Source organism: Vicugna pacos, chromosome 15, assembly GCF_048564905.1.
Source record: "Vicugna pacos chromosome 15, VicPac4, whole genome shotgun sequence".
Lineage (NCBI taxonomy): Eukaryota > Metazoa > Chordata > Mammalia > Artiodactyla > Camelidae > Vicugna > Vicugna pacos.
This window is the reverse complement of record NC_133001.1, coordinates 20,081,820-20,106,725: the sequence shown is the minus strand read 5'-3', so window position 1 is coordinate 20,106,725 and position 24,906 is coordinate 20,081,820. Positions and strand designations below refer to the sequence as shown.

The window sequence follows — 24,906 nt, the reverse complement described above, 5'->3', positions numbered from 1 at the left end:
CATAAAACCAAATCAGACCTCATCACGCAGCTCATGCCTCAGCACAGAGAAAGTTTCAGATCCTTCGTATGGTACACAACGTTCTCCATGAGCTGACTCCTGCCCTTCGTGGCAGCCTCAGTCCTTGCTACTCTGTCCCTTGCATTCTGGGTGAACATCCTCCTGAACAGGACAACTGTTTAAAGTTTCAGGTTCTCTAAACTGAAGCTCCTTACCACCTCAGCTGTGATTCAACAGACCTCAACCTCAGCCATTATGTGACATAATAAATGAGGAGTGAGTAAATAAATATTACGTTTTGGCTTCCTTAGCTGGGAATACCTGGATACTTATAGATTAGCCTATGAATTAGCTAATGACACAGAATAGTATCACTTTTGATGATAACTTTTTTATATTCACTACTTGATGTTTGGCATTACATAATGATTTTGATGGAAATCAGCACATGCTTTGGATGCCTCAGTAATAATGTCTTATTTCCACTTTTGGTCTGCTGGCCATTCCTGATAATCTCTTCAGTTACTGTGGGGGGTTTTTTTGTTTAACAAATTTGAGCTTCACTATAGCTTTAGAAATAGACAGGACTGACTCAAGATTTTCAGGATAAATTTATTTTGCTCAAATAATAACTGATTAATGAGAGATAAAAAATAGTGGGAATTTAGTCTGTGTTTAAATTGTGTAGACTTAAATTGTGTACGCTCAAAATATGGGCCATCACAGAAATGTCCATTTCAGGCCATTCAGCACTCTAGAAGTGTGCTTTAGTTACCTGACAAATAGTTGAGCACCTACTAGTTACCATGTACACATTTACACAGATATTTCTGAGATGACAGAGGAAAAGCCAGTCTCATACATAGATTTTGATCATCCTTTGATACATTAAGTTTATTGAGCAACTACCTGTGTAGATAGGATGTCAGTCATTATGATTACAGAGATAATAAACATCAAGTGCAGTCACCTCAAGTTGCTTTGGATACATTAAACATTACTGTAAAATGTGATAGGGCTATGAACAAGAGTCTGTATCGGCTCACCTTACAGTGAGTGGTCAGGGCCATTACACCCATTTGTCAAGCCATGAAAGCAGAGTTCACGTGATCATGACTTGTTCATCAGCAGAGCCAGGACTGAAGCAAGCTTTTTCCAAAACCTATTCCAGAACAAGAGAAAGCGTATGAGGGAATAAGGAAACAAAATCAAGAGAGTGACATCCTGGGTCACACTAGTGTGGGACATGGAAAGCATGGGATCCAGAAAAGTATCACTGGGACTCCAGACCCAAAGAGAAGAAAGTTAGAACCCGGAAATAAACTGTTCTCTTAATAACTGTATTTAGCTAGAACCCTACTGCGTTTTGTTTATGTCATGACTCATGCAGTATTTCAAAGTGAATTGTTAGCAACTCTCAACAAATTCTTTAGATGGCATTATAAAATCTCAAGTCTCAAAATCCTTGGGTTATTAGAGATGCAGACTTCATGTAACTTGTGGCCGCAGTTCTGGACCCGCAGTGGACAAAGTCAAATGGGGCCCGAGGCTGATGTTCGGCTGGGGTGCACCGGTTCCTCTGTAGGCGTTATTAATATTCACACACTTCTGTTCTGAGCCCTCAGAGCCCGTGGGCCATTCCAAACCACCCTGATCCTCCTCAGATCTCCAGGCTCTCCCAGGAGCAAAATGATGAGTACAAAGAATGGAAGACCTTCAGGGCCCCAAACCAAAAGAAAAAATCATCACAGTTTGTGTCTTAATAGACTTTAACCTATAGTAGCAGCTTGTGTGAGCTAGTCTTAATAATCTTTTAACTGACAACACTTAGGGGAGTCCTAACATGTAGTAGGGTCTTAGTAACTGAGAGCTGTGATGACCAAGACGTGTCCACAAGGAGTCTTCTACCTACTGAGGGGACAAACATGTCAACAGACCACAGCCCTTAGCTGCATGTGAAGGAGAGAAAGGGCCCTGTTTGGGTCCGGAGTTCACTCCCGCCGAGTCCCCTCTGCCTGCCTGTCACAGGATGCTCTCGTCTGCACTGAGATGTTGTTTCAAGTGTCAGGGCCCTGATTTCTATTTGCTGGGAATTTTATTCTTTCTTAGTGTGACGACTTAAATAGACTACCTATTGAATGGCTGAGGAAGTTCCATCTTCTTCCATCATGTCCACAAAGCCCGTTCTGCCAACTTTATTCTCTGTGGGATTGGTGTCTCGATTTTCACGGCGCTGCAGCGTGCTGTTTCTCTCCACTCTGAGAGCTTTTGTTCTTTGGACTCCTGCCCTGTGCCTGTCCAGTAAGAATTTTGTTTCTGCTCATGTTGTTACAGAGGATGTATCAGGTATTTTTAATTCTGTTCCTTTTGTTAGAAAGAGCACTTTCCTGTTTGGGGGTGGAAATAAGGATGCCTTTATACTTTGAGTCCTTGAGGGCTGAGGCTGTGTTTCCTTTAAAAGCATCATAAACTCCAAATCACGTGAGTGACCTGTCTTCAAATGCAAAATCTGCTACAGAGCTATCACCAGAAATTTGGCTTGGCAGTTTTCCAACATACTTCTTTCTCTAAATCAGGGTTTCTCAAATTGAGCACTATTGACATTTGGGGGCTGGGTAGCTCTTCGTTGTAGGGGGCTGTCCTATGCATTGTCAGACAGTCAGCAGTGTCCTTGGCCGCCACCCACTAGATGCCCACAGATACTGCCCAGTTTTGACAGCTAAAAATGTCTGCAGACATCTTTGCCAAATGTCCCCCGCTGGAGGGCCAAATCACCTCAGGTTCAGAACTGCTCTAACTAATAAACATGTGAAAGTAGACTGACAAACAAGTTACAAAATGTGTTGTCAAACCAAGCAAAAACATTCATGATAATGACAGCAAGTATTTAGAGAGCACGTAACGTGGGCCAGGCACTGCTGTAAAAGCTTTCATGTGAGTAACCAAACGCGTAGACTGAGGTACCGTTGCACCATTACTGCCCACATTTTACAGATGAAGAAACTGAGGCGCAGAGAGGTCCTGAACCTGCTCAGTGTCAGATCAAGAATCTGAACCTAGGCATTGTGACCCTACAGTACAAACTTAACTGTGCTTCTCTTTCAAAAATTTACTGTTACAGATACCAACTGGCATAGTATGGGCTATTATCTCTGGTAGGTACTCAGTAAATATTTGTTGAGTGAATAAATGACTGAAGTTCTATAAATCCAGGAAACTGGCTAATATTTTAAATCAGTATTAAATAGATCATTTACTTTATTTAAATTAAAAATGTACTTTTCTCTGAATACAGTCAACTAAATATTACCTATTAGAGCAAAGCAGAGAGTCTCTGAGCATTTCTAAGCCCATTCACAGGAATCTTTTGGAAAAGATTTGTCAAGGTGACCTTTAAAAATGTCTTCTACTCTGAGCTTTTATTTGTTTACTGGTGTAGTATTGCAGTATGTCAGAATGAAGACTGGTCAATCTGAACAAAGTATTATTTTCCTGATGAGATTAAGCAAAGCAACTTCTCCTGCTACACAGTAAGGAAAGAGAATTCATCCTGCCTCCTGAACCAGCTATGCATGCTCATGAGGTCTGATGCACTGTTGATAGTTTGACCTCACTTCAGGACTTATAAAAAATTAAACACCTTTAACTAACAGGAAACCATTTTAGCCGATCAATCTTTAGGCTTTCATAGTCAGCTTCCTATAATAGGTAAGAGGGCTGGACTCTAATGTTTGTTACAAATGCATTATATCTGATTTATATCTAAGTGGGAAGCCTATGTTTTATATGATAAAATATAAAAACATAATATTCTTTTATTCCTGTTAAACTTTTTAAAATGTACTTCTACAAGGCAACAGAATGGAAACTTCCAGAGTGTTGATTAAAGTAATTTTACTAAAACAGTAATAAATAAAATATAATCACAAAATAGCAAGATGATAACTTAATCACAATAGCTTCATCTTGCTAGTTCTCTTAAAACTCACATTATGAATTAGAATAATTTTACTCAGAGACCATAAGTAATATGAGTGCTTTTTTGTTTTGATGATCTTTTAAAATTTTGAATGGCTTCACTTTTTCCCCTTAATTCTGAAGAAGTCAGTTATTTTAAGGACAATACTAAAAAGTATCCTAAGTCTCAATTTTCATGGAAGGAGAGCTCCCAGATATCATGTGATGAAAGGAGGAAGTGGTAACATGTGTTTTATCTTCTTCAGTGATTTGAAGGGATGCTTTTGTTTCCTGATCTAGGGTGTTTGCTTACAGTATCAGAATTCATGATTTATTTTATTTTCATTTAATAATTCTCATATATAATTTTTTGAATGTTTTTTATTAATTTTTTAATTGAAGGTATAGTTGATTTACAATATTAGTTCCAGGTGAAGTTATAGTTTATTTACAATATTAATTCAAAGTGTACAACATGGTTATTAAAAATTTTTATAGATTATACTCCATTTAAAGTTATTATAAATTATTGGCTATATTCCTTATACTGCACAATATATTCTTTTAGCTTATTTATTTCAATACCTAGTAGTTTGTACCTCCTAACCCCCTACCCCTACCTTGCCCTTCCCCTTTCCTTGCCCCACTGGCATCTACTAGTTTTTTTCTCTACATCTATGAGTCTGTTTCTATTTAGTTATATTCATCCTTTTTTTTTTTAAGATTCCACATATAAATGATAACATCAGTGTTTTTCTTTCCCTACTTTATTCCACTAGGCATAACACTTTCCAGTTCTGTCCATGTTGTTGGAAATGGCAAATTTTCATTCTTTTTTATGGCTGAGTAATATTTCATTTATATACATATATCTCACATGATCTTTATCCATTTATCTATTGATGAGCACTTAGGTTGCTTCCATATCTTAACTATTGTAAATAATGCTGCAGTGAATATAGGGGTGCATTTATCTTTTCAGATTACTGTTTTCATTTTCTTTGGATAAATAGCTAGGAGTGGAATTGCTGGATCATATGGTAGTTCTGTTTTTAATTTTTTGAGGAATCTCCTTACTGTTTTCCATAGTGTCTGCACCAATTTACTTTCCCACCAATAGTGTACAAAGATTCCCTTTTCTCCACATCCTCATCAACATTTGTTATTCGTGGTCTTTTTGATGATAACCATTCTAGGTGGTATCTCATTTTGGTTTTGATTTGCATTTCTATGATGATTAATGATGTTGAGCATCTTTTTGTGTGCCTGCTGGCCATCTCTGTGTCTTCTTTGGAAAAATGTCTATTCAGGTCTTCTGTCCATTTTTTAATCAGGTTGCTTTTTGATACTGAATTTTATGAGCTGCTTATATATTTTGAATATTAATCCCTTATTGGTCATATCATTTGAAAATATTTTTCCCATTAAATAAGTTGTCTTTTCACTTTGTTGATGGTTTCCCTTGCTGTGCAGTTTCATTAGGTCCCATTTGCTTATGTTTGCTTTTGTTTTCCTCAGGAGACAGATTCTCTCCCCAAAAAAACATTGCTACAATTTATGTCAGTGTTCTGCCTATTTTTCCACTTTGTTTTATAGTTTCTGGTCTTACATTTAGGTTTTTAACCCATTTTGAGTTTATTTTTGTATATGGTATGAGAATGTTCTAATTTCATTCTTTCACATGTAGCTGTTCAGTTTTCCCAGCACTATTTATTGAAGAGACTGTCTTTTCCCCATTATATATTCTTAACTCTTTCATCATAGATTAATTGACCATAAATGTGTGGGTTTATTTCTGTACTCTCTATTCTGTTCCATTGATCTGTGTTGTCTGTTTTTGTGCCAGTACCATACTGTTTTGATTGCTGTAGCTCTGTAATACTCTGAACTCAGGGTGTGATACCTCCAGCTTTGGTTTTTTGTTAAGATTGATTTGGTATTTGGGGTCTTTTGTGATGCCATTTAAATTTCAGGGTTATTTGTTCTAGTACTGTGAAAAATGTCATGGGTATTTTGAATAGGATTGCATTAAATATGTAGGTTGCTTTGGGGTCGTATGGACATTTTAAGAATATTATTTCTTCCAACCCATGAATATGAGATATCCTTCCGTTTGTTTGTATCATCCTCAATTTCCTTCATTATTATTTTATTCTTTTCAGACTATAGGTCTTTTGCCTCCTTGGTTAAATTTATTCCTGTGTATTTCATGCTTTTGATGCAATTTTAAGTGTCATTGTTTCCTTACTTTCTCTTTGATAGTTCATTATTAGTGTATAGAAAAGCAACAAATTATATGTATTAATCTTGTATCCTGCAGCTTTGCTAAATTCATTGATGAGCTTTATTAGTTTTTTGGTGGTGTGTGTAGGATTTTCTCCATATAGTATCATCTGCAAACAGTGACACTTTTACTTCTTTCTTTCCAATCTGTATTTCTTTTATTTCTTTTTCTTGTCTTATTTCTATGACTAGGACTTCGAACACCATGTTGAATAACTGGCAAGAGAGGACATTCTTGTCTTGTTTCTCATCCTAGAGGAAATGCTATCAGCTTTTCACCACTGAGAATGATGTTAGCTGTGGGCTTGTCATACATGGTCTGCGTTATGCTGAGGTGTGCTTTTGTTTCCCTATCTAGGGTGTTTGCTTACAATATTAGAATTTGTGATTCCTATAAGGAGTATTTGCCACGTAGCAAATTATCTGTCACTTACCTCCCACACAGTCTTGATGCAGAGCATCACTTTGCTATTAGTATTTAGGCTGGACCATCACTACACCTAAAATAATTTGCAGGTTACTCTATGTAACTATATATAAAGTGGCTGCTGAGTACACAGATTTCTATTGGAATAGTAGGGTCATTTGTGCATGACCTTTTTAAAATACATTTGGATTTTTGGAAAACTGCAGAAAACAAAGCAAAATAGAATTCCTCAGAAAATAGGGAGTGACTTTCTTAAGGCTGTTTGGAATTGTCCTCCCAGTGGATGGTCAGAATCTGGGGTTTTCCCGCTTCAGGCTCTGAAGTTGCTAGAGACAACTTCAACCACTGAATTACTGAAGGCTTATGTTTTCTACAGCTGTCTTCAGAAAAGAGCAAGATTGTCAACTGCAGAGCTAGCAAAGAGCTAACCCTTCATTAGTTTATAAATACTATTCAGATATATTTTACTTGAAGGTCAAAAATGATGGCTGGTCCAGAACACATTTTTTCCATGGCCTGGATTAAAGTAAGACATTGCTAACATGAGTAGAAAGTCAATAATCCTGATTCTAAGAGTACCTTTTCCTTTAAAATGGTGATATCTTCAGGTACTTTATTCTTCCATAAAAATTGGCCTGTTTATTGTCCCCTCTTATGAGGTTAATAATGCTATACAAGCTATAGTTAATATGTTTAAAAAGAACCTTTTACAAGATACTGAAAGTCACAGCTATTGCATGTTGTATCTGCTTTTTGAAAGTGCTCTTTCCAGCAGGCATCTAAATGGTTAGAGATGTTACCTTAGATTTCAGCGTTATGATTATAAGCTTTGTTACAGTGGAGAGGCACTGAGATTTATTCTCACTATACAGTAAAGAAGAGTGAAAGGAATTTTTATGTTTCACTTGGTTGTTGAATCCAAAAATCGTTAAGATCTGAGAGATGCATCAGTCCTGAAGAGAACCAGAATTGGAAGAGAGACCTCATTTGTCAAAAATCTGCATTAATGATCATCTCAGAAATAGAACCATGCGGATTGGGGTGGGAAGTGAATTTTAAGCCATCGGCCATATTATAAATTATTGGATATACCTCTTTTTTGATGATGGAAATAAATAAGACACTGGCACGTGAAATGATTACTAAAAAAGCAAAGTTTAAATCAGTGTTGCTTTGATGAAATGGTCATTATGGTCCACGTACAAATATGTAACTTTCTGTTTGTTTGTTATATGTGAGGAATATGTGTGACTGACTTAATAGGTAACTGGTACTGATTTTGTAGATTCAGAAAAATGTGAGTACCAACTACTGGCCATCACTACTCCCCTTTTTTACTTAAGACCATGGTACATTTTCTTTATTGTTCTTTATTGTTCAGCCTCCAAAAATTAGAGTAAAATAAAAATGAGACCAGGGCTACCCACATACTTCTAGGATAATAGATTAATGAGAACTAAACATTATGTATTCATTCTCAGTCTCCTAAAATTAACTTAAACGTTTGGACACTGGAAACTATATTTTGGACTATATTTGCAAATTTTCTGTATTAAAAAAATTTTTTTTCTTATTCCTTAGGACATAGCATTCTTAGATACAGGTCTTAGTGAAAGTTGGCAGGGCCAAGAAATTATGGTCAAATGAGTGCATTTTGTTTCTGATCATTTTAATAAAATTACAGTTTGGTCATGGGGGAGGGGCGGGTAAAGGTCAGGAAGTGGTATAGTGTGTACTAGGCATGCATGAGGTCCTAGGTTTGATCCTAGTACCTCCATTAAAATAAATAAACCTTAATTACCACCCCCAAACAAAATACAGTTTGGGTATGGGAAAAAACTGAAATGTAGGGAAAAAATTTTTTGTATTTTCTTTTTATGTCCGTTATGTGATATCTGTAGTTCCAACCAGTACAGACATTTGGGAATTGCATGATTATCAAATTTTCTATTAATTAGTTATCTGTCTCACATAAAATAGTAATTTTAATGCAGTGGTGGTCTCTTAGTTTATTATATACTTACAGTGTGCAGAAATTTTGCTGAGAATTTGATGCAATGTCAGTTTTTCTGAGCATTATTGAATATACCTACCCAATCTGTGTTTCTTAACAAAAGGTCAGTGTGTTCCCAATTGCATTTAAATAATTTCTAAGATTTATGTTAATTCTCTATGTCTCACAAGTAAAACCAACAAACTTAAGTTGTATAAATAGCTTCAAATTTTTCCTGGCATTTTGGCATTGTCATCCATCTCTTTTTGATAGCTTGAAAATTAGTTATACCTTTGCCCAAAACTTTAAAAACAGTTCGGAATTCAGTGAGTTTGTTTTAATTTTTTCCCTCATTAGAGGTGCATGTTACAAGCTTGCCATCGTGGTCATTGTGGTTCATTTCATTAAGCTTCTTGTTCTATCTGCTTTCTTGAGACTTGGGAAACAGTATTTTTCTGAGTGATTGTACTGTATTGTTCCAAATATAAGGCCACCCAGAATAGAAGGCAACCTCCAACTAGAAACAGCTCAAATATGGAGAAAGGCTGGGGGCCCAGAGCCCGGCGGGTCTTGCAGTGGTGGCAAGGGTGCCGAGGAATAGGACGATGCCTGCCCACTCTCCCGGTGAGTGAAGATGAGTCAGCTGCTGACTTTCTTGTGCTTGACCAGATCACTTCTGTTGCTAGAGGAAAAGTTACACTGAGGGGGGAGAATAAATCAGTCCACATGAAAGAAAGTCACTGTGTATCCACATCAGGGGAGGGAAGGCGGGAGTAGAGACTGTCACCTCCTCTACAGTTGCCTTCAGTGTTTTTTCCCTAAGTCTGGGAGAGAAAGTTGAGTAACCCCAAGCACTGGAGAAGGAATGTTCCTGCACCTTTCATGAAAAGGAGTTTAAAGGTCAGTGGCCATGTAAATGCATTGTTAGACACCAACAGATGTCTTAACAGCCAGCCTAGAAAATTATCTCTTGCCCCTTTCAAACTGGTGGGGTGTCCACTATGTGATCACAGGTAGCTTTAAAACAAGCATCCCCAAAGCTGGGAGTCACATTTCCAATTTTATTAAGATATTTCTCTTTAAATTTCCTGTCTCCTGAGCCAGCCAAGATACAATTTAAATAACAGGCTAAAATCTTATTGAAATAAACTCCAAGGGACTGTTTAAAATCATTGTTGTGCTAGTATTTCACTCAGCATGTTTCAAATAACACTTCAGTGAAAATGCTTTAGTCCACTGAGAGTATGTATTGACAGAGCCCAGAGAATTCTCCAGATATTAGTCTGACTCTACTAATAAGAACACAGAAACCTAACCTTTAATTTTATAGTAACTAAATGAGATGTGATAGAATGAGGTGCTTGTTTCTGCTATAATCTAGAAAACTACTTAGCACCTGTTAGTGTACGACTCTATCAAGCATTTGGTTCCCTTTGTGGCCTCAAAGAAACCACATAAAATATGAACTTTGACCTTTCTAGTGATTACTAGTCCGTGGCTCACAAAGCAAATTTGAAGTAGAACTTTAATCCTCAAAGTTTTTTCCCATTATGTAGTTTCCATCATAGCTATTATTATTAATACTTCATTTAATAAAGGTGTTTTTCTGAATAGATAAGGATAGTCTTGGTCTACCCTTAAGTTTAAACAGTGCTAAATTGCCCAGGGGGTTAGGGAAGTTACTTATCATCTATTTCAGATATTCTCCTAAACCAAAATACCCTGAAAGATAGAGGCCCCGTGCCCAAGGACAAGCAAGCTAGAATTGACGTGCCTACCATTCTGCCAGGTCTGGAAAGGAACCTTTGAAACAGAAGGTCTGGGCAGAAAAGCATTTGAGGAGGAAAGGTATATAGCTCAGTGTCAGAGTGCATGCCCACAATGCATGAGGTCCTGAGTTTAATCCCTAGAACTTCCATTAAAAATAAATTAATTAAGTCTAACAAATAAATAACCCACCCCCCAAAAAATTACTAAGCACAAAAGGATCTGAAAGGATGAACTGGAAGGGAGTGCAGCCTAGAGGGGGAAGGCTCACTCCCTGCCGAGTTAGCTGACCCGTCAGAGGGAGCACAGCACTGCAGTGGTGGATCCCACATGAGAAGGTTGACACGAACTCTGTGTAATCTCAGAAGCCTTTTCAAGAGTTCGTAAGGGTGGTACCAGTAGGGAAAGAGAACAGTAGAGTACCAGAGCTATTGAGGGAAGAGCTTCCTTTATAACTCCCTTCATTTTGGAAATATTTGATCTCTGCAGAGGGAGATGTCCAAAATTTGGTGGTGGGGAGGGTGTGCCTATTAATCATCTTGAAACTTCAAATAGTTCCCCTTCTGTTATTTGTGTTGGGTACCATCCATTATGTCTGATTTGATCCGAATTACAAATACAGGAGAACAAATCTTACAAATATTTATTCCCAGACGGGTTTGAGGCTATTATAATTGCATGTCCTGTGTCATCGCCTGCTATTAATTTAATCATTAGTCACAGTGGAGGACAGAAGCTGGAGAAGTCACCGAAAGGTCATATTCCATGACTTCCGCTCCCTGCTGGCTAGTGAGAGTGGGGGCAGGACCTGATCTGGTTGCATAAGGAAAGGAACATGGCCTCAGCTGACTTGTGAGGTGGCAGAGGTAGCCTTCAAAGACATAGGAAGAAATGACAGTGACAAGGGAAGGGGGAAGATATTCCAAATTGCATAAATAATCTTTGTAAAACTCAAGAGTTAATTCTCTACGAATAGTATGGTTTGTATAAAACCCATACCTCTGTTGCTGTGCTCAGCTTCTCCCTAAAATGCACACCGAAGCTCTGCTGTAGATGCTGGAGAACTAACGTCCCAGACCACTCTTGTTTCTTCCCTTGATGCAACCACACATGATGCTTCTTCAGTGGCTCCTTCTCAGGGGGTTAGGTCCCTAGGATCAATTAAATGGAAGTTATTAATCTATTAGATATGAAAAAATGTACAGATTTGTTGATGGACAAAAATTAAAACTTCTCAGGGCCTCAAAACAGGTTTGGAAAATTCCCATTAGATTGTTTTTGCTAAGAGGGTAGATAACTGCTGTTCTTTTTCTTTCCTGATCCATTAGTCTTGTTCCCAAGAAACCCCGAGAAAAAGTGACATTTTTACTTTTTCCCAGTTCCTGTATGGGTGACTCTGACTCTCACAGGTCATATCAATAATGCCCAGGTTCTGATTTTTCAGCCATTCAGTGGAAGAGTCACTGAACTTACAAATATGTCATTTGTGATCTATTTTGTCTTCCAATTTTTAAAAATTCGTAAGAGAATTATTAAAGAAAACATTTAATTTGGTTAAATCTCTTTCGGAAATGTTCCACTTTAGGTCTTCCCTTCAGACACTGTTTCTTTAATGCAGGAGTATGACGTGTCTGCATTTTCTAAGACATATGGAAGATGGCATTTGTCTTGCCGAGTGAGCATGTTTAACTCGGCTGTGGAGTAACTCACCAATTCCCTACTCTTCAGTATCTTTTAAGTTTCAAAAATCATTCTTGAAATGCTCTTAATGGGCATTCCTTAGGGGGTATTGCTCTCTTTGGTAAATCAGAAGTGACACCTGGACATGCGTAGAGATGGCTCTTGTTTAAGGCTTTTTTGCTGGTTAAGCAGCAAGTGTCTTCCAATGAACAGGCTGACAGCATCTTAGGACAGGCTAGAAAAAAAATGAACAAAATGGCTAATTCTCGTTTGGCAGTGCGATTGAATATTGAATGACATCTCTGCAGTTATAAACGACCTTTGTTTTAATAACAAAGTTGTTGATTTTCTACTAAGGGTTCTTTTAGGTTGTCATCAGGGGCTGATGGGAGTAACAGTTCACCCAACTCTCCAGCTAGCTTCAGTGGACATACCACACCTTCTCAGCAGCCTGAACCCGTGGTACATTCTCTTAAGGTAACCAACTGTGTACAACCGTTTATCTAGTACTTCAGTTGTGTGTGGCTCATTTACTAGTCTGGTAATCCTCACGGTCTCTTGTTTTAACCATAGCTACTTTATTTTTTGACCCCTTGTAGTGTAATGTTTTATCTTAATTTTTGAAGTATGATTTTAATTTTTTTAAACAATGGGTTTGAGTACTTATGGTTGAATCTCTAGTTTTATCATTTTGTTTTGAGAAATGTGATTCATATCTATCTGCGTTGAAGCTGAAGTCTGCATGTATATCTATGTTTGTAAAATACTGTTTTAGGTATTTTCTGTGCAGTGTTTGTAACATGGGTGTCTTCAAATACAGGGAGTTAACAGTTGGCCAAAATAAGGAAGGATACCGTATTTTTCTTTCTTTATGCAATTGAAGTACATTGTGCAATTTACTAAAAAAAGTTTTGAAATAGAGACCTACTTTGTTCACCACTAAATAGAAATTAGGTCTTCAAACTAGTTAATGCTTTAGTGCTTCTTTATAGAGTATTAGAAAATAGATATATGGTCTTAATCATGAAGCTGTTAAATTTTTAGGCTTTTACTTCAGATTCTGCAATGACTTAACAAAAGATTTGGCTGAAAATTATCATTTATTTTTCTTTACCAATAATGAGATTTCCAGTAAGTAAAGTTAATAATAAGCAATGGAAATATTTACCTATCTATGAGAAGAACCTGCAGGCAATCAAAATCATCTTAAAAACTGAGACAGTTCCTTGAAGTTTTATCATTTTGAAAGTCTGAAACACTGGTTTTCAAATTACCTATAATTCCTACCTCGTAGCCTTGACCAAATCTTTCTGGGCCATAAACTAGGGAGAGTGCTTCAGTCCTGCTTCTGCCACATGGGTTTCACAGCTTTTCTAAAATGGTTTTGGTTTCAGAATGATTTATCAACAGCCTGACAGTGCACTCTTTTGGAGTGGGCCACGCTGTCCTTGGCATGCGTAAAGTAAGGAAGTAGGTGAGAACGTCCCAGTATTTGCCTGACTTGAGGATGATTATGTTTTAGCAGTAGATTTAACCCCCCATACTTTGCTATAACTTAGACAAAATGCACTGGCTTCTCCCAAACACATGCTGACTGCTGACAAGGGAGGTGGCAGAACCAGGCTGATAGCCAGTGGTGGTGCATTCGGCTTTTCCTGTCTCAGCTGGGAAAACTCAGAGCAGCTGAGAGGAATTCGCAGGAAGGCGCACCAGAAAGAGGGGCACTGCCCTGCGTCTGGTGGGCTCTGGTTTACTGACTAATGAACGTCCTGCTCTCTGACAGCATCTGGATACTGTTTAGTGGGAGCAGCATGCTAAACATGCTGTTACTTTAGCACAAATCAGGCTCTAGCAATCGGAAAAGCATTTTAGAAATGGGAAAGCGAAGGAGTGGCCTCCATCGTGTAGTATTAGCGTCTGCAAATACTTACTCCAAATTCAGCACGCTGCCCTACTTTCCAAACCGTCTGAAAGCTGTCTCGCCCACTGCCTTATTAAATCAGATCAGCATTGCAATCTTCCCCAAATTCCTCAATGCAGCTGTGTGAGTGTGGCCTAGAAGGAAGGGGAAGGAAAGGAGGAGCTCTTCAGTTTTCTCTGAATTCATGCTGTGATTTTCATATGAAATTTTATTATCTCGAAAGGAAGATATTATGTTATAATCAGGACATGTAAGTGTCCTCACATGGCCAATGGGTAACACTGAGCAACACTGAGCATCTCGATCGGGTGCCTGGAGGCTCTTGAATATAGAACATGCATTTGCTTGCATGAGCTAACTGTGTCGTGAAACAGAAATATGTGCAAACATCGCCTCTGGGAAACGCATCTTTAGAATATCTCAATGTAAAAAAAAGAAGTGTAGCCACTAGACATGTTTTTAAAAGCTCCCAATCTAGAGCTGATTTATATCATATGATTTTTCTATCTAGAAAAGAATACTTAAGACAATGGCTCACTTTCTCATCTTCTGATAAATTAAAAAAAACACCTCTAGAAACTCTAGACCATAATAAACTCTATGGTCATGGTTGGGGGAAGTGTTGTAAATCAGTATGAGGAATTAGCACAAAAGTAATAGCACCACCTATTTCTTGCTTTAAAATTCATGACAACTATTAATTGGAGCTTCACTTCATTTAGGAGAAATTAACTGATTTGAAGTACATTCTCTGAGGTGCATTATAAATTGAATTTGTAGGCAAATGAGTTTATTCCAGAAGTTCTTCAATTTTCTATGAATGTTCACTGAGCACAGTCAGTGATTTCCTCTAAGTATACAAAGACTGTGAACTGACTCCAATATGAGTTGAGTACTCGGGTGAGGCTCCCTTTTACCACTGTCACAGCCTACTTTAAGAAGCAGCATCTACACAGTAATAATGGTTAGAAGTTTTGGGTTAATAAGCAAGTCAGTTTGTGAATTAGATTATTACAGATTTGAACTCTTGTAAATATCACTGTAGTCTCAGTCACTATGAGCTGACATGAAGGTCCAACTTCAGGCTTAAATTATTTTGGTTCATCTGTTCACTGGGGCAGATTCTCAGGTGACACCTTTAGGTGTGGCCATCAGCACTGACTATGATGACAGCAAAACCAAGGAGTTTAGCTGTGTTACAGTTCAGTGTGGATTCTACAGGAGCTTTTAGGAAAGGCATTCTTTTTCTTTTTTTCATCATCAGCACTTTGATTTATAAGCTGATGTGGGGAAAAATAAATAGCGCTCGAAGCCAAAGTTTTGTCCCCACATGAAAACCTTACAGATGTTTTACAAAGAATTTTATTCTCAATCCATTTAGTGATAATTTAGAGAAGTTGAATCATAGGTTTCTAAAACTGTTTAAAAGCATCTCATCCCCACTTTGCTCTAATGAAAAATAGTGTTGCTCGAATATGTTCACTGTTAGGGAGCCACTGCTTCTCTTTGCTACCATCAAAGAGCTGTCTCCATAGTCCTTTCTGAGGCCCTGGGCACATGTCCAGGCGAGAACTGTCAGGTCAGTAGTGTTAATGTTAACAAAAGTTCTTATGTTACATATTCCTGGGTTCTGACCAGTGTCACCTGTCACTATCATCTTTTTCAGTCATTTTTTTCTACAGGCCGTGTCTACATATCATTTGGACTATTTGGCATGTAATTAATGATATTGCTTATCTTTACAATGGAGCAAGAGTTAACTGACTGTGTCCAAATGGTTGACACAGTCAGGTTATGGTAATGACCAAATTAACTAAATGCATCTAATTATTTTAGACATTAATGAATTCAATTGACTATTAGTGATATTGCTCTTAATGGCCACGTGAAAATCAAGCAGAACTGACTCCAGATAGGTTTCAGAACAGTCAGCTATTTTAAAAGATTTTGCCGTATCCTAATCCACCCTGATATGCAGACATGGAAAAACTAAAGGTTTTACAAAGTGGAGCTCCTCGATGGTTTTTATCCATAACTAACAAATTTTTTCTTTTCCGTGTGAAATTTGCTTCTCTTTTTCAACAAATCCAGGTCTTGGATGTTCAGGAAACTATAGATCGTCAACAGGGTAAAGAGTATGAACATGACCTTAGTGAGACAGAAAAAGCTATAGTCAGAGAAATGTGCAATGTAAGTTTAACGTGCTTTATTGTGTATTCTGTGTTGAAAGCCTCATCACAGCTTAGTTATTGCTTCATGAATACCTACTTTTTAAAATGCTGCCCAATTGCCTTTATATTTTTATATGAAAATCAAACCAAATTCCCCTTGATTTTTATCTTTAGTAAATTTCCTTGCAGTTTTATTAACACAGTAATGTTATAATATATTCAGGTAAGCGATCATCAGCCAATTCTGTATTCCTGAATGAACTGTGAAAGTTTGAGTAAATTTTCTAAAATATTACTAGTTGATAGCATCAGTTTCCATTTCATACTGTTTCTTAAAGTTCCTTAAAATCAGTGTTTTAAAAACCTTTGATAAACAAAGAAAAACAGTCTTCTTCAAATTATTTGCAACTATACTTGGGGAAAAAGTCACTGTCTTAATTGTTAGTATTTCCCTAGTTCTTCATATACGCATGCTTCACGTCATGCAAAGTAGTATCTTCACCTTTCACTGGTTGATTTAAGCTCAAAAAATAGTAAGAGGAGATAAATATGAACTTAAGAGACAGACACAGAAATCTATACATGAAGTCTTGGAGGAGCAGAAAACTGACATGATATTCATGATTGCATAATCTACATAATTATTAATGTGATTTGAATTGTTTTAATCTGTTTAAATGTTTGAGTAATAAGCTTAGATGTATCATTTAATCAAGAATATAACTGGTGAAGCTTATTAAAAAGCTAAATAGAATATTGTAGGGGAAGACATTTGTTAAAAGCAAAAATTCATGGCTGATTAAGCACTGGTTTGAATTGGCTTTATATTTTTACCTTGATATTTTATCCTTATATTCTGTGTCCATTAGGATATCAAAATAGCTTAGAAATACCCTTAAGCTTTAGGCTATTAGGACCAGATATCTCATTTATCTCCCTCCGTAAGGTGTTCCTGGAATCCAGTAAATGTTAAATAGCAAGTCCCATCGGCATTTGTATGTGCTGGGGCAAGAGTGTCAGTCTCCTCTGCTTGCTCGTGTTGTGGCTGGTTTTCTTTTGCAACCCTTTTCACGAATTTGCTTTCCTTTCCTGCATATGTTTTTGTCTGCTTTCAAAAGGTCATGAGTTCTAGATGTCATAATTTTCTAAATGCATCACTGTTCGCCCTCTAGCTTTTCAACCTGTCCTTAAGGTTTTCAATTTGAATATTTACCTTAACATTTGAGCCACACACCCAGGGATGCCTGTTGCATCTCATCTGTTGACTATATAATGAGAAAGTTCAGAGACTGACGTAGAACTAGAAGGGACCAGAGAGGTCATTCCCCAGTGGTTCTCAAAGAGAAATATAAGGCTCTTTCCTAATTCTGAAGTCTGGGTTTTACCCAGATCACGAGCAATTTGGATAGGAACCCCTGGGTAAGAACCCCACACTTGCATTTTAAATTTGAAAGATCCTGAACTTAAGTTACCTGCTCAAATTGTTCTCTAATGAAGAGTGAAGTCAGGAGTATACCTAGATTTTCCTTGAGGACCAGCTCTCCCCACTTTCCCAAGTGTGATTAACCTGGACACTTCAATTCTCTTTCCTCAAGAATGAAAAGCAATATATCTTACAGAGGAGATCATCTCCCTGTGCCGAATGCCAGAATTTCTATAAATGACTGTTTTTTGATGAAAGATTTTTTATTTCTTAGTCATAAAAGACACCCACTAATGAATTTGATCTTGATTAGTTTTGCAATAATCTTTGTTTGCCTATATTTCCAAAAATCCTTCAAAAGGCCACAGGCAGTGGCACTGTCGATGACTTCAGAAAGCCAAAAGCTTGTCCTCCTTGTTTACCTTCAGAAGTTCTCTGGAGTGTCTTTTCTGTCTTTGATCACCAAAATTTGAGAAAAGCAAGCTAGTTCAAATTTGATTAGCACTTCTATATTTGGAAACTATTTAAAAGCCAAGAGGAAAAATCACTGATTTAAAATATTTGTGTCACCACTGTAAGTTGTATCAGCATCGAAAACACATAGCAAATACTGGAGAATAAAGAAAAATACAGATTGCGAGTTTCATAGGTAAGTGGTTTCTTAGAAACTAGCTAAGATTCTGAAACCTATTAAACCTATGAGAGGAACTATGTGCTTTTACAGTTATGTCACAGAAATGTAAAGCTTTCTCATAGCATGAGATCAGGTAAGAGACTCAGGTAGAACTTAAAGATAACAGAAGTTTTAATCTCAGCCTCTGATATTCCTCCTGAAGAGAAGCTGTTGAAATCTATACAATGAAAAGACTATTATTCATAGTACCATCATGTTGCTTAGTAAGCATGAAGTGCTTTTATTCTCTTCCTAAACTGTACCACAAAAATACACCACGCTCTAAGAAATGACCTTTTTGTAGTAATGGTTTTTTATCTTAGGTTTTTGTGTTTGGTTCTTGTAAATTCCCTGAGAACAGCTGAAGTGCTTGAGTGGTCATCTCAGCAACCATCTCAGTTCATATACCTACCTGTTCTGCTCTCTTAGTTAACTAATGTCCTTGACTTATTTCTGAGTTCTGCCTTCTCTGAGTTTCCTTTCACTACATGGTAATTTCAGGGGTAAGGCCCACTGCATTCTACATTTGAATACTTGAAGAGGGGTTGTACTTTTGAGTTATAATCCTCTACTGCCTTTATATCCACGATCATTTGAGTTTATCCTTGAAGCATTCTGGGTAGATATAATTGTATATACCATTTAAGGGCTAGAAAGGGAAAGTCCATAGCACCCTTTGGCTTCCCGATTCAGAATTTGTACCTCTTCAGTCAGTTTATTAAGAAATGACACCTTCCTAACTCCCTTGTATGCAGCTAAAGCCCTCCACTGCTGTCATCATTCCTTTCCAAATATTTAAGGACCATAACTATAGCTCCCTTCAAATATGACCGGACATCTCCACCACACTGTAGTGTCTGCTAAACCACAGACACTAACAGTTCCATTTGGCTTATAAATGAAAGTAGACAGAACCCTATATTTTGTGTGTTACCATGGATGGTACTTGGTTTCCCCGGAGTATCTGCTCTTTTTAAAAAGAGAAAAAAAAATCTATGAATAACTATGAGCTGACTGGTTTTGTGTTCATGTTAAAGCAGTATAAAGTTTCATGGAACTAATCTGATCCTGATCCTTATAGTGAAATACTCTAGAAGGGTTATGACTGCTACTGAGTGTTTCCTAATTCACGCTAGTGTATTGGTGTATCATTGTTGGTTTCAGTGGTTTTATTTTGACAGATTGTATCTATTTTAGTGATTCTTCAGTTTATTCTTATCTTTTCTCTGCCCATTTGGGTGCTTTCTATTGTGGTAATCCGAGATACCATACTGTTTGGTAGCCAAGATTTATGATAACTGAGGCCCCCACTCTGCAGGGAAAACTAGGGAAATGTACTAGTGACTCTAAGGCTACCAGCTTAGCACTTAAACAGCTAAGAACAAAAACTCCTTCATGGTCCTTAGTGGATGAAACATTTTGCTATCCCTCATTATAAATATATAATATAGGAACCAGGAGGAATTTGCTCCTGTGTTCTGAATTCTGGCTACATATTAGAATCATGTTGGAAACTTTAAAACATACAGGTGACCATTCCTGTTTGAGAGTAACTCCATGTAGGCAGCGTGCAGCCAGAGTTGAGGACCACTCTTGTAACTAAGGAAGCCGGCACCATCATTCTTGAATTTTGACCCTGGTTGCTAACAAAGCATAGCAGTCCCACCTGCTGAGCAGTTCTTGTGATTTAGAAACTTGCATCACATTTCATTCTGTGCTTGAGCTCATCATGTGGGTATCCTGTCTCTTGTCTTCATATCCCTCTTTGCTCCTCTGGTAGATTCTCCCATTAAAAAAAAAAACAACCCACAAATCTCTTTGCGGAAGAGGACAATTAAGGTACTTACTTTTCTTTTTTTAAGGTTGTATGGAGGAAACTTGGAGATGCTGCAGGTTCGTGTCCTGGAATTAGGCAACATTTGTCCGGAAACCAGTACAAAGGACCAATGTGACAAGCACTCTCTTTCAAACATGACACATCACCACTGCCAGAGAGATAAAAGAGAAGAAGAGAGTGGTTTTCCACAAACCTGGACTCAAAGAATAACATGGAGTGATTGTACATTGCACATATTTTCCCTCTAAAATCTTTAGTATAACTGAAGTTGTATTTTATGTCTCTCACTTTGATGTTCACAACAGTCAATCTCAAATAAGGTAGCTTTGAAAAAAATAACCACTTTGGTACCAGTATTTTCATTAGAACTAAAACGTCTTTGACTCTTCAGGTCTAAGATTGTAACTGGGAAACCTGCATGATTGGAGGAGTCCAGTAGAGCCTCTGGTTTTGACAGAACTGAATCATTGCATCATATAATGGTGGGAGTGTTCTACCATCTTGTATTCAAGATATGAAAAGGTGGTTTCCAGCTTCCCAAGTTGAAGAGTTGAGCACCTATTTCTTATATTTTAGTCAACATAAAACTAGTTCCCTGATGCACAATTAATGTGGATGCAAGATAACTTAGGTTCCTGAGATTTTGTTTTGATTTCTGAGGTGCTAAAAATACCACATAAATTCTTCTTACCAGCTAGAAGGGTAGCAAGACTGTGTAGAGTGCTTATCGGAGAGTAGCATTTATTTCAACTGATCAAAATAAATGTACCTTTTCTTTTAAACCTGATGTACCGTTCATGAAGACATCCTGGGGACATATCAACCTCCATCTTTATTCAGTGTATTCGTTACTGTTAATATTACCAATTTCAATTAAATAACAAGCAAACATAATTTTTCCACGTGTTTCCAGCTGTGCGATGTCAATTTCTACAGTTTCTAGACATGCTGTTATATTTAATAAACTTTCTGTAAACTTTAAAATATTGCACTGCATTTATGAAAAAAGCTTTCTTTGCCTACAGCAGCTATCTAACATTTTATGAAACTGACGCATGTCCTTCATTACTGAAACTAAAAGCTCTTGTTCAGATTGCTTGAGGTTTAAAGAGGAGGTGTGCTAGCTTTGCTTAGTTTCTTATTTTTGGTATATATATATATATATATTAAAAAAATAGACTATGTGTATTGGAAATGCTATGATAGGTATTTTGTGTTTACCCAAATGCAATGATAGTTTCTTGTATGAATGTGCAAGAGGCCTGTGACAGAATGCTAAGTTTTTACTGTAGTTTAAGATTATAAAAGTAGGAATGCAACAATTCCCATTTTCAGATTTCTTCTAATTTACTCTGATTTGATTCACAGCAGGTATTCTGTTATTGCTCTCATTTTTAAATGGGCTTATTACACATGTATTAACTGTCACTGGTGAAGGAATGTAAAGGAATTTTGTTATACTTTTCTGAATGTTATTGTGATGAAAAAGCAGCCCTGTTTTCAGAAAATATTTATGAACTAATTTGCTAAAGAATTATCTCTCTAATTATCATAATTGGGTTACGATTTAAGCTCTTTTAAATGTTCTATATTTTGAGAATATTATTACTGTGTAAAAGAAAATTACTTGCTATATTTACACCTTCTCCTGAAAAGCTTTCATCCTTAAATTGTTGTATTCCTATACTCTGAAGACATTTAAAACAAGTTTTTGTGCCTGCAGTAGAGCCTGCAGAAGCTAATACAAGGAACACTGGTCTTTTGACAAAAATACTTGTGTAAATTTTGATACTGTATTAAAACTATTTTTTTAAAGTTCTGCATAAAATTGGGTATCAAGTATATGTGTTCATCTTAGCAATGGTAATAAATTATTTAATCTCAGTGTTTTCTTCAAAATGTTTTTCCTAAATTGAGCAGATTTCTAATAGTCGCTAAATATCATAGTGCTCCTGTGTGATGACAATATACAGAAGACCCACTGTCTCAAATATAAAAAACAAAGCATGCTGAAATACACTCCTAATGAGGGATTTAACATTCAGAGATCCTCAAGTCACAATATCTTCTGTTATAATGGAGCTAAACATTTAAAATGATACTTAAGAATATTTAAGAATAAGTTATTAAACCTTTCATATAGATTAAACTTCAATTACTTAGTAATCAAAAAGGAATATACTAGAGGGGAAATACTAAAGAAGTGGAAAACTCGGCCTCTGTATTTAAGCTTACACATTGTTGGGGGAAGATAATATACACATATGCCAAGACGTAGACTGGAAAATACGCATATATATACACACACATGTCCTCAGGCAGAGCACACACATACTTGCTGGAAATCACTAAGAAGACTGGAATAAGGCTTCCTGTACTTAGCATTAGCCCATACTTTAAATGGCATAGTAGATGGACAGCCCAGGACCTGAATCTTGCTAATGCCCAATATGTTTATCAATAAAAGCAAATGGCACCCTTCTCTTATACACCATTTTGTTAGTTTATGACTTCATTTTCCCTAGAACAAAAGTTAATTTACATATCTTGGCAGAATAACTACCTGCCTTAAAGCTGATAGACTGACAATCAGAATCTAAGCTTTTAAAATGAATGCCTTAAGTTTCTAGTGCATGTTCAAGGCACTTGGAAAATTTAGATCTGTGACATCCAGCAAAATGCTTAGGTCAATGAACTTTTAATGAATGCCTGCCACTACCATATGAGTAAACACAGCTTTGGTTCCTGACTCATCATGCTGACTGTTCTCAAGAAATACATGGAACACTAGTATCTTGGATGCCAGTAGAAACTACCTTTATCCTTGAGATCGAGATAAGTTTGCCTCAGACATCCATGTTCATGATCTTGAGGAAGTGGTAAGTCTCCTAATGGCTTCTACTGATTTCCAGAGTTTTCACTCTGTGGTAAACTTGCTGTTGCCTCATCCCCCTTCACCTCAAGTGCAAACCAATCCTCCATTAGAAATCTTGTCACCTGTTCTTGGAAAGGATCTACCTACTTCAGTCTGGCATATCAAAGTAAATGCTCAATGAGCTCATGAAGCCTTTAAGAGGAAACTCATATACTGACTTCAAAAAGAAAAATTTCTCCATCTCATTACACAATTAAAGGACAGTATATGAGGTAGAACTATATGAAATTATCAATATCTGACCATCTTTGGATTATAAAAGTACCAATTTCATATGGTTAAGATTTTTGGTAGGAATAATTACAAAAGAAGTTGGTGCTGTCATGTTGGGCTGTGGCAATGTCAAGTATGTGCAGCACTGAATAGAGGCCTTTGGCTTAGTGAGCCGACTTTGGGCGGGCAAGTTCAGCATCTGACTCTATAATTAGCTCCAGGCATTTGAACAGCTGAACCTCCGCGAGCCTCAGTGTCCTGACATGCCGAATGGAGATAACATCTTGCCAAGTTATTGTAAGGTTCCTAATTGCCTCCCTAGTTTCCAAATTCAATGACCTCAACAGTCCACAGGGAGCAATGGCAAGTCCTTTAGGGCAAAGGAGCCTGGACCCATGAGCTGTGGCAATTTACACCATTAGGCTGGGAGAAGGGACTGCATCAACATTTAACCTACCACATAAAGAGATTCTAACTGCACGTACATACTTTCAAGGTCTGTTCTTTACATAACATTCAGCCTTCCACAGGCCTTGTGACTAATCACAGATCATGACTGTGGGAGTGGAGAAAAAGGACATTTGTCTGAATTGCACACAGGAACAGTATGTTTGAAAAACAATTCCCACAACTATTTAACCCTATATTTGTTTTTCATGTCACTATAGACACATCTGAGAATACTTTCACTTCAAAATAGTAGAATAAGTATCTGCTACAGCATCCCCCTCTTGCCTTGAACCCTAAAAATGACTGAGGAGATACTTAATGAATTCATAATCCCAGTAGAACATTAAAAATAGTAGACTTAATGGACTGGCAGTTATGATGAATTCTTTAAAGAAAGGAGATGAACAGTATCTTGTTGAAAAATGGATCCATAATTCAAAGTATATGCTGGAGGGCATTATTTACAAAGGTGGCATGGCAGCAAGGGTGTGCCAGACAAGGAAGTGTTTAATACATGTGTTGTGTGGGACCCTGGGATAACTGACAATAGCCAGACATTTTGACTCCTGCACATAACTTCTCCCTCCTTGGGTCAGGCAGACGAGGAGAGAGAATCACTTCCAGGCTGGAACAGCGAGGAAGCATATCTGGATCAGAGACACGGTGCGAAGTCTTTGGACTGGTAACACCCAGATCCTTAGCTATTGACACAGCCTGTCTAGAAATTTATCCCACCATCTCCTCTGCACTTAACTTACTTAATTTACAGAGGATGAAGTAGCTCCCCAAACCAGCATCCTGACCTGCTTCTTCAACCAAGTTGTAGAATAAACACAGCGGACTAATAAGGAAATTTCAATACCAAGATGGGTATACAACCGAACCTCATCCAACATTTCTCTCTCGCTTCACTTTCTTCCATTTCCTTTGTCCTTCCCTCCTTCTCTTTCTTAGTTTTTTAATTGCCCTATTTTATACCAGTTTAAATGTTAAAGCTCCCTCAAAACCATTTGGAAATAAAGATAAATCAAAGTATAGTCTCACTTCATCGAGATTTAAGAATGTCCCTTTAAAGCCCAAGATCCTCTCATTTTGCAGTAATGTTTCTCACAGTTTTGATGCCCAAGTTAAAATTCCATTTGGTCTTATTACCAAGAAGGATTTTGTTTCCTAAAC

General features: G+C 37.3%; 1 protein-coding gene and 1 long non-coding RNA gene across 7 annotated transcripts in view; one reads left to right on the top strand and one right to left on the bottom strand.

The window, feature by feature from the left end:
- The window catches only part of CCDC85A (coiled-coil domain containing 85A), a 181,936-nt gene extending 159,920 nt beyond the window's left edge, over positions 1 to 22,016 (top strand). For 3 of the 5 annotated variants that reach the window (XM_031675546.2, XM_006217734.3, XM_031675545.2), the window contains one exon: positions 20,158 to 22,016. In XM_031675546.2, the coding sequence (XP_031531406.1) occupies positions 20,158 to 20,207 (50 nt within the window). In that variant the 3' untranslated portion in view covers positions 20,208 to 22,016. Of the gene's footprint in view, positions 1 to 9,149; positions 9,285 to 12,464; positions 12,585 to 16,119; positions 16,219 to 20,157 lie in introns of all 5 variants that reach the window. The other 2 variants (XM_015250754.3, XM_006217733.3) reach the window with 2 other exon arrangements.
- Positions 864 to 24,906, bottom strand: LOC140685689 (uncharacterized). Of its 2 annotated transcripts, none has more exons than XR_012059011.1 (6): positions 24,775 to 24,906; positions 20,143 to 20,280; positions 14,039 to 14,162; positions 12,138 to 12,342; positions 11,427 to 11,578; positions 864 to 1,162 (listed from the first exon to the last, which is right to left on the bottom strand). It is a non-coding gene; the product is annotated as an uncharacterized lncRNA (long non-coding RNA). The 2 variants fall into 2 exon arrangements; XR_012059012.1 differs by lacking the exon at positions 864 to 1,162 and adding an exon at positions 8,983 to 9,359.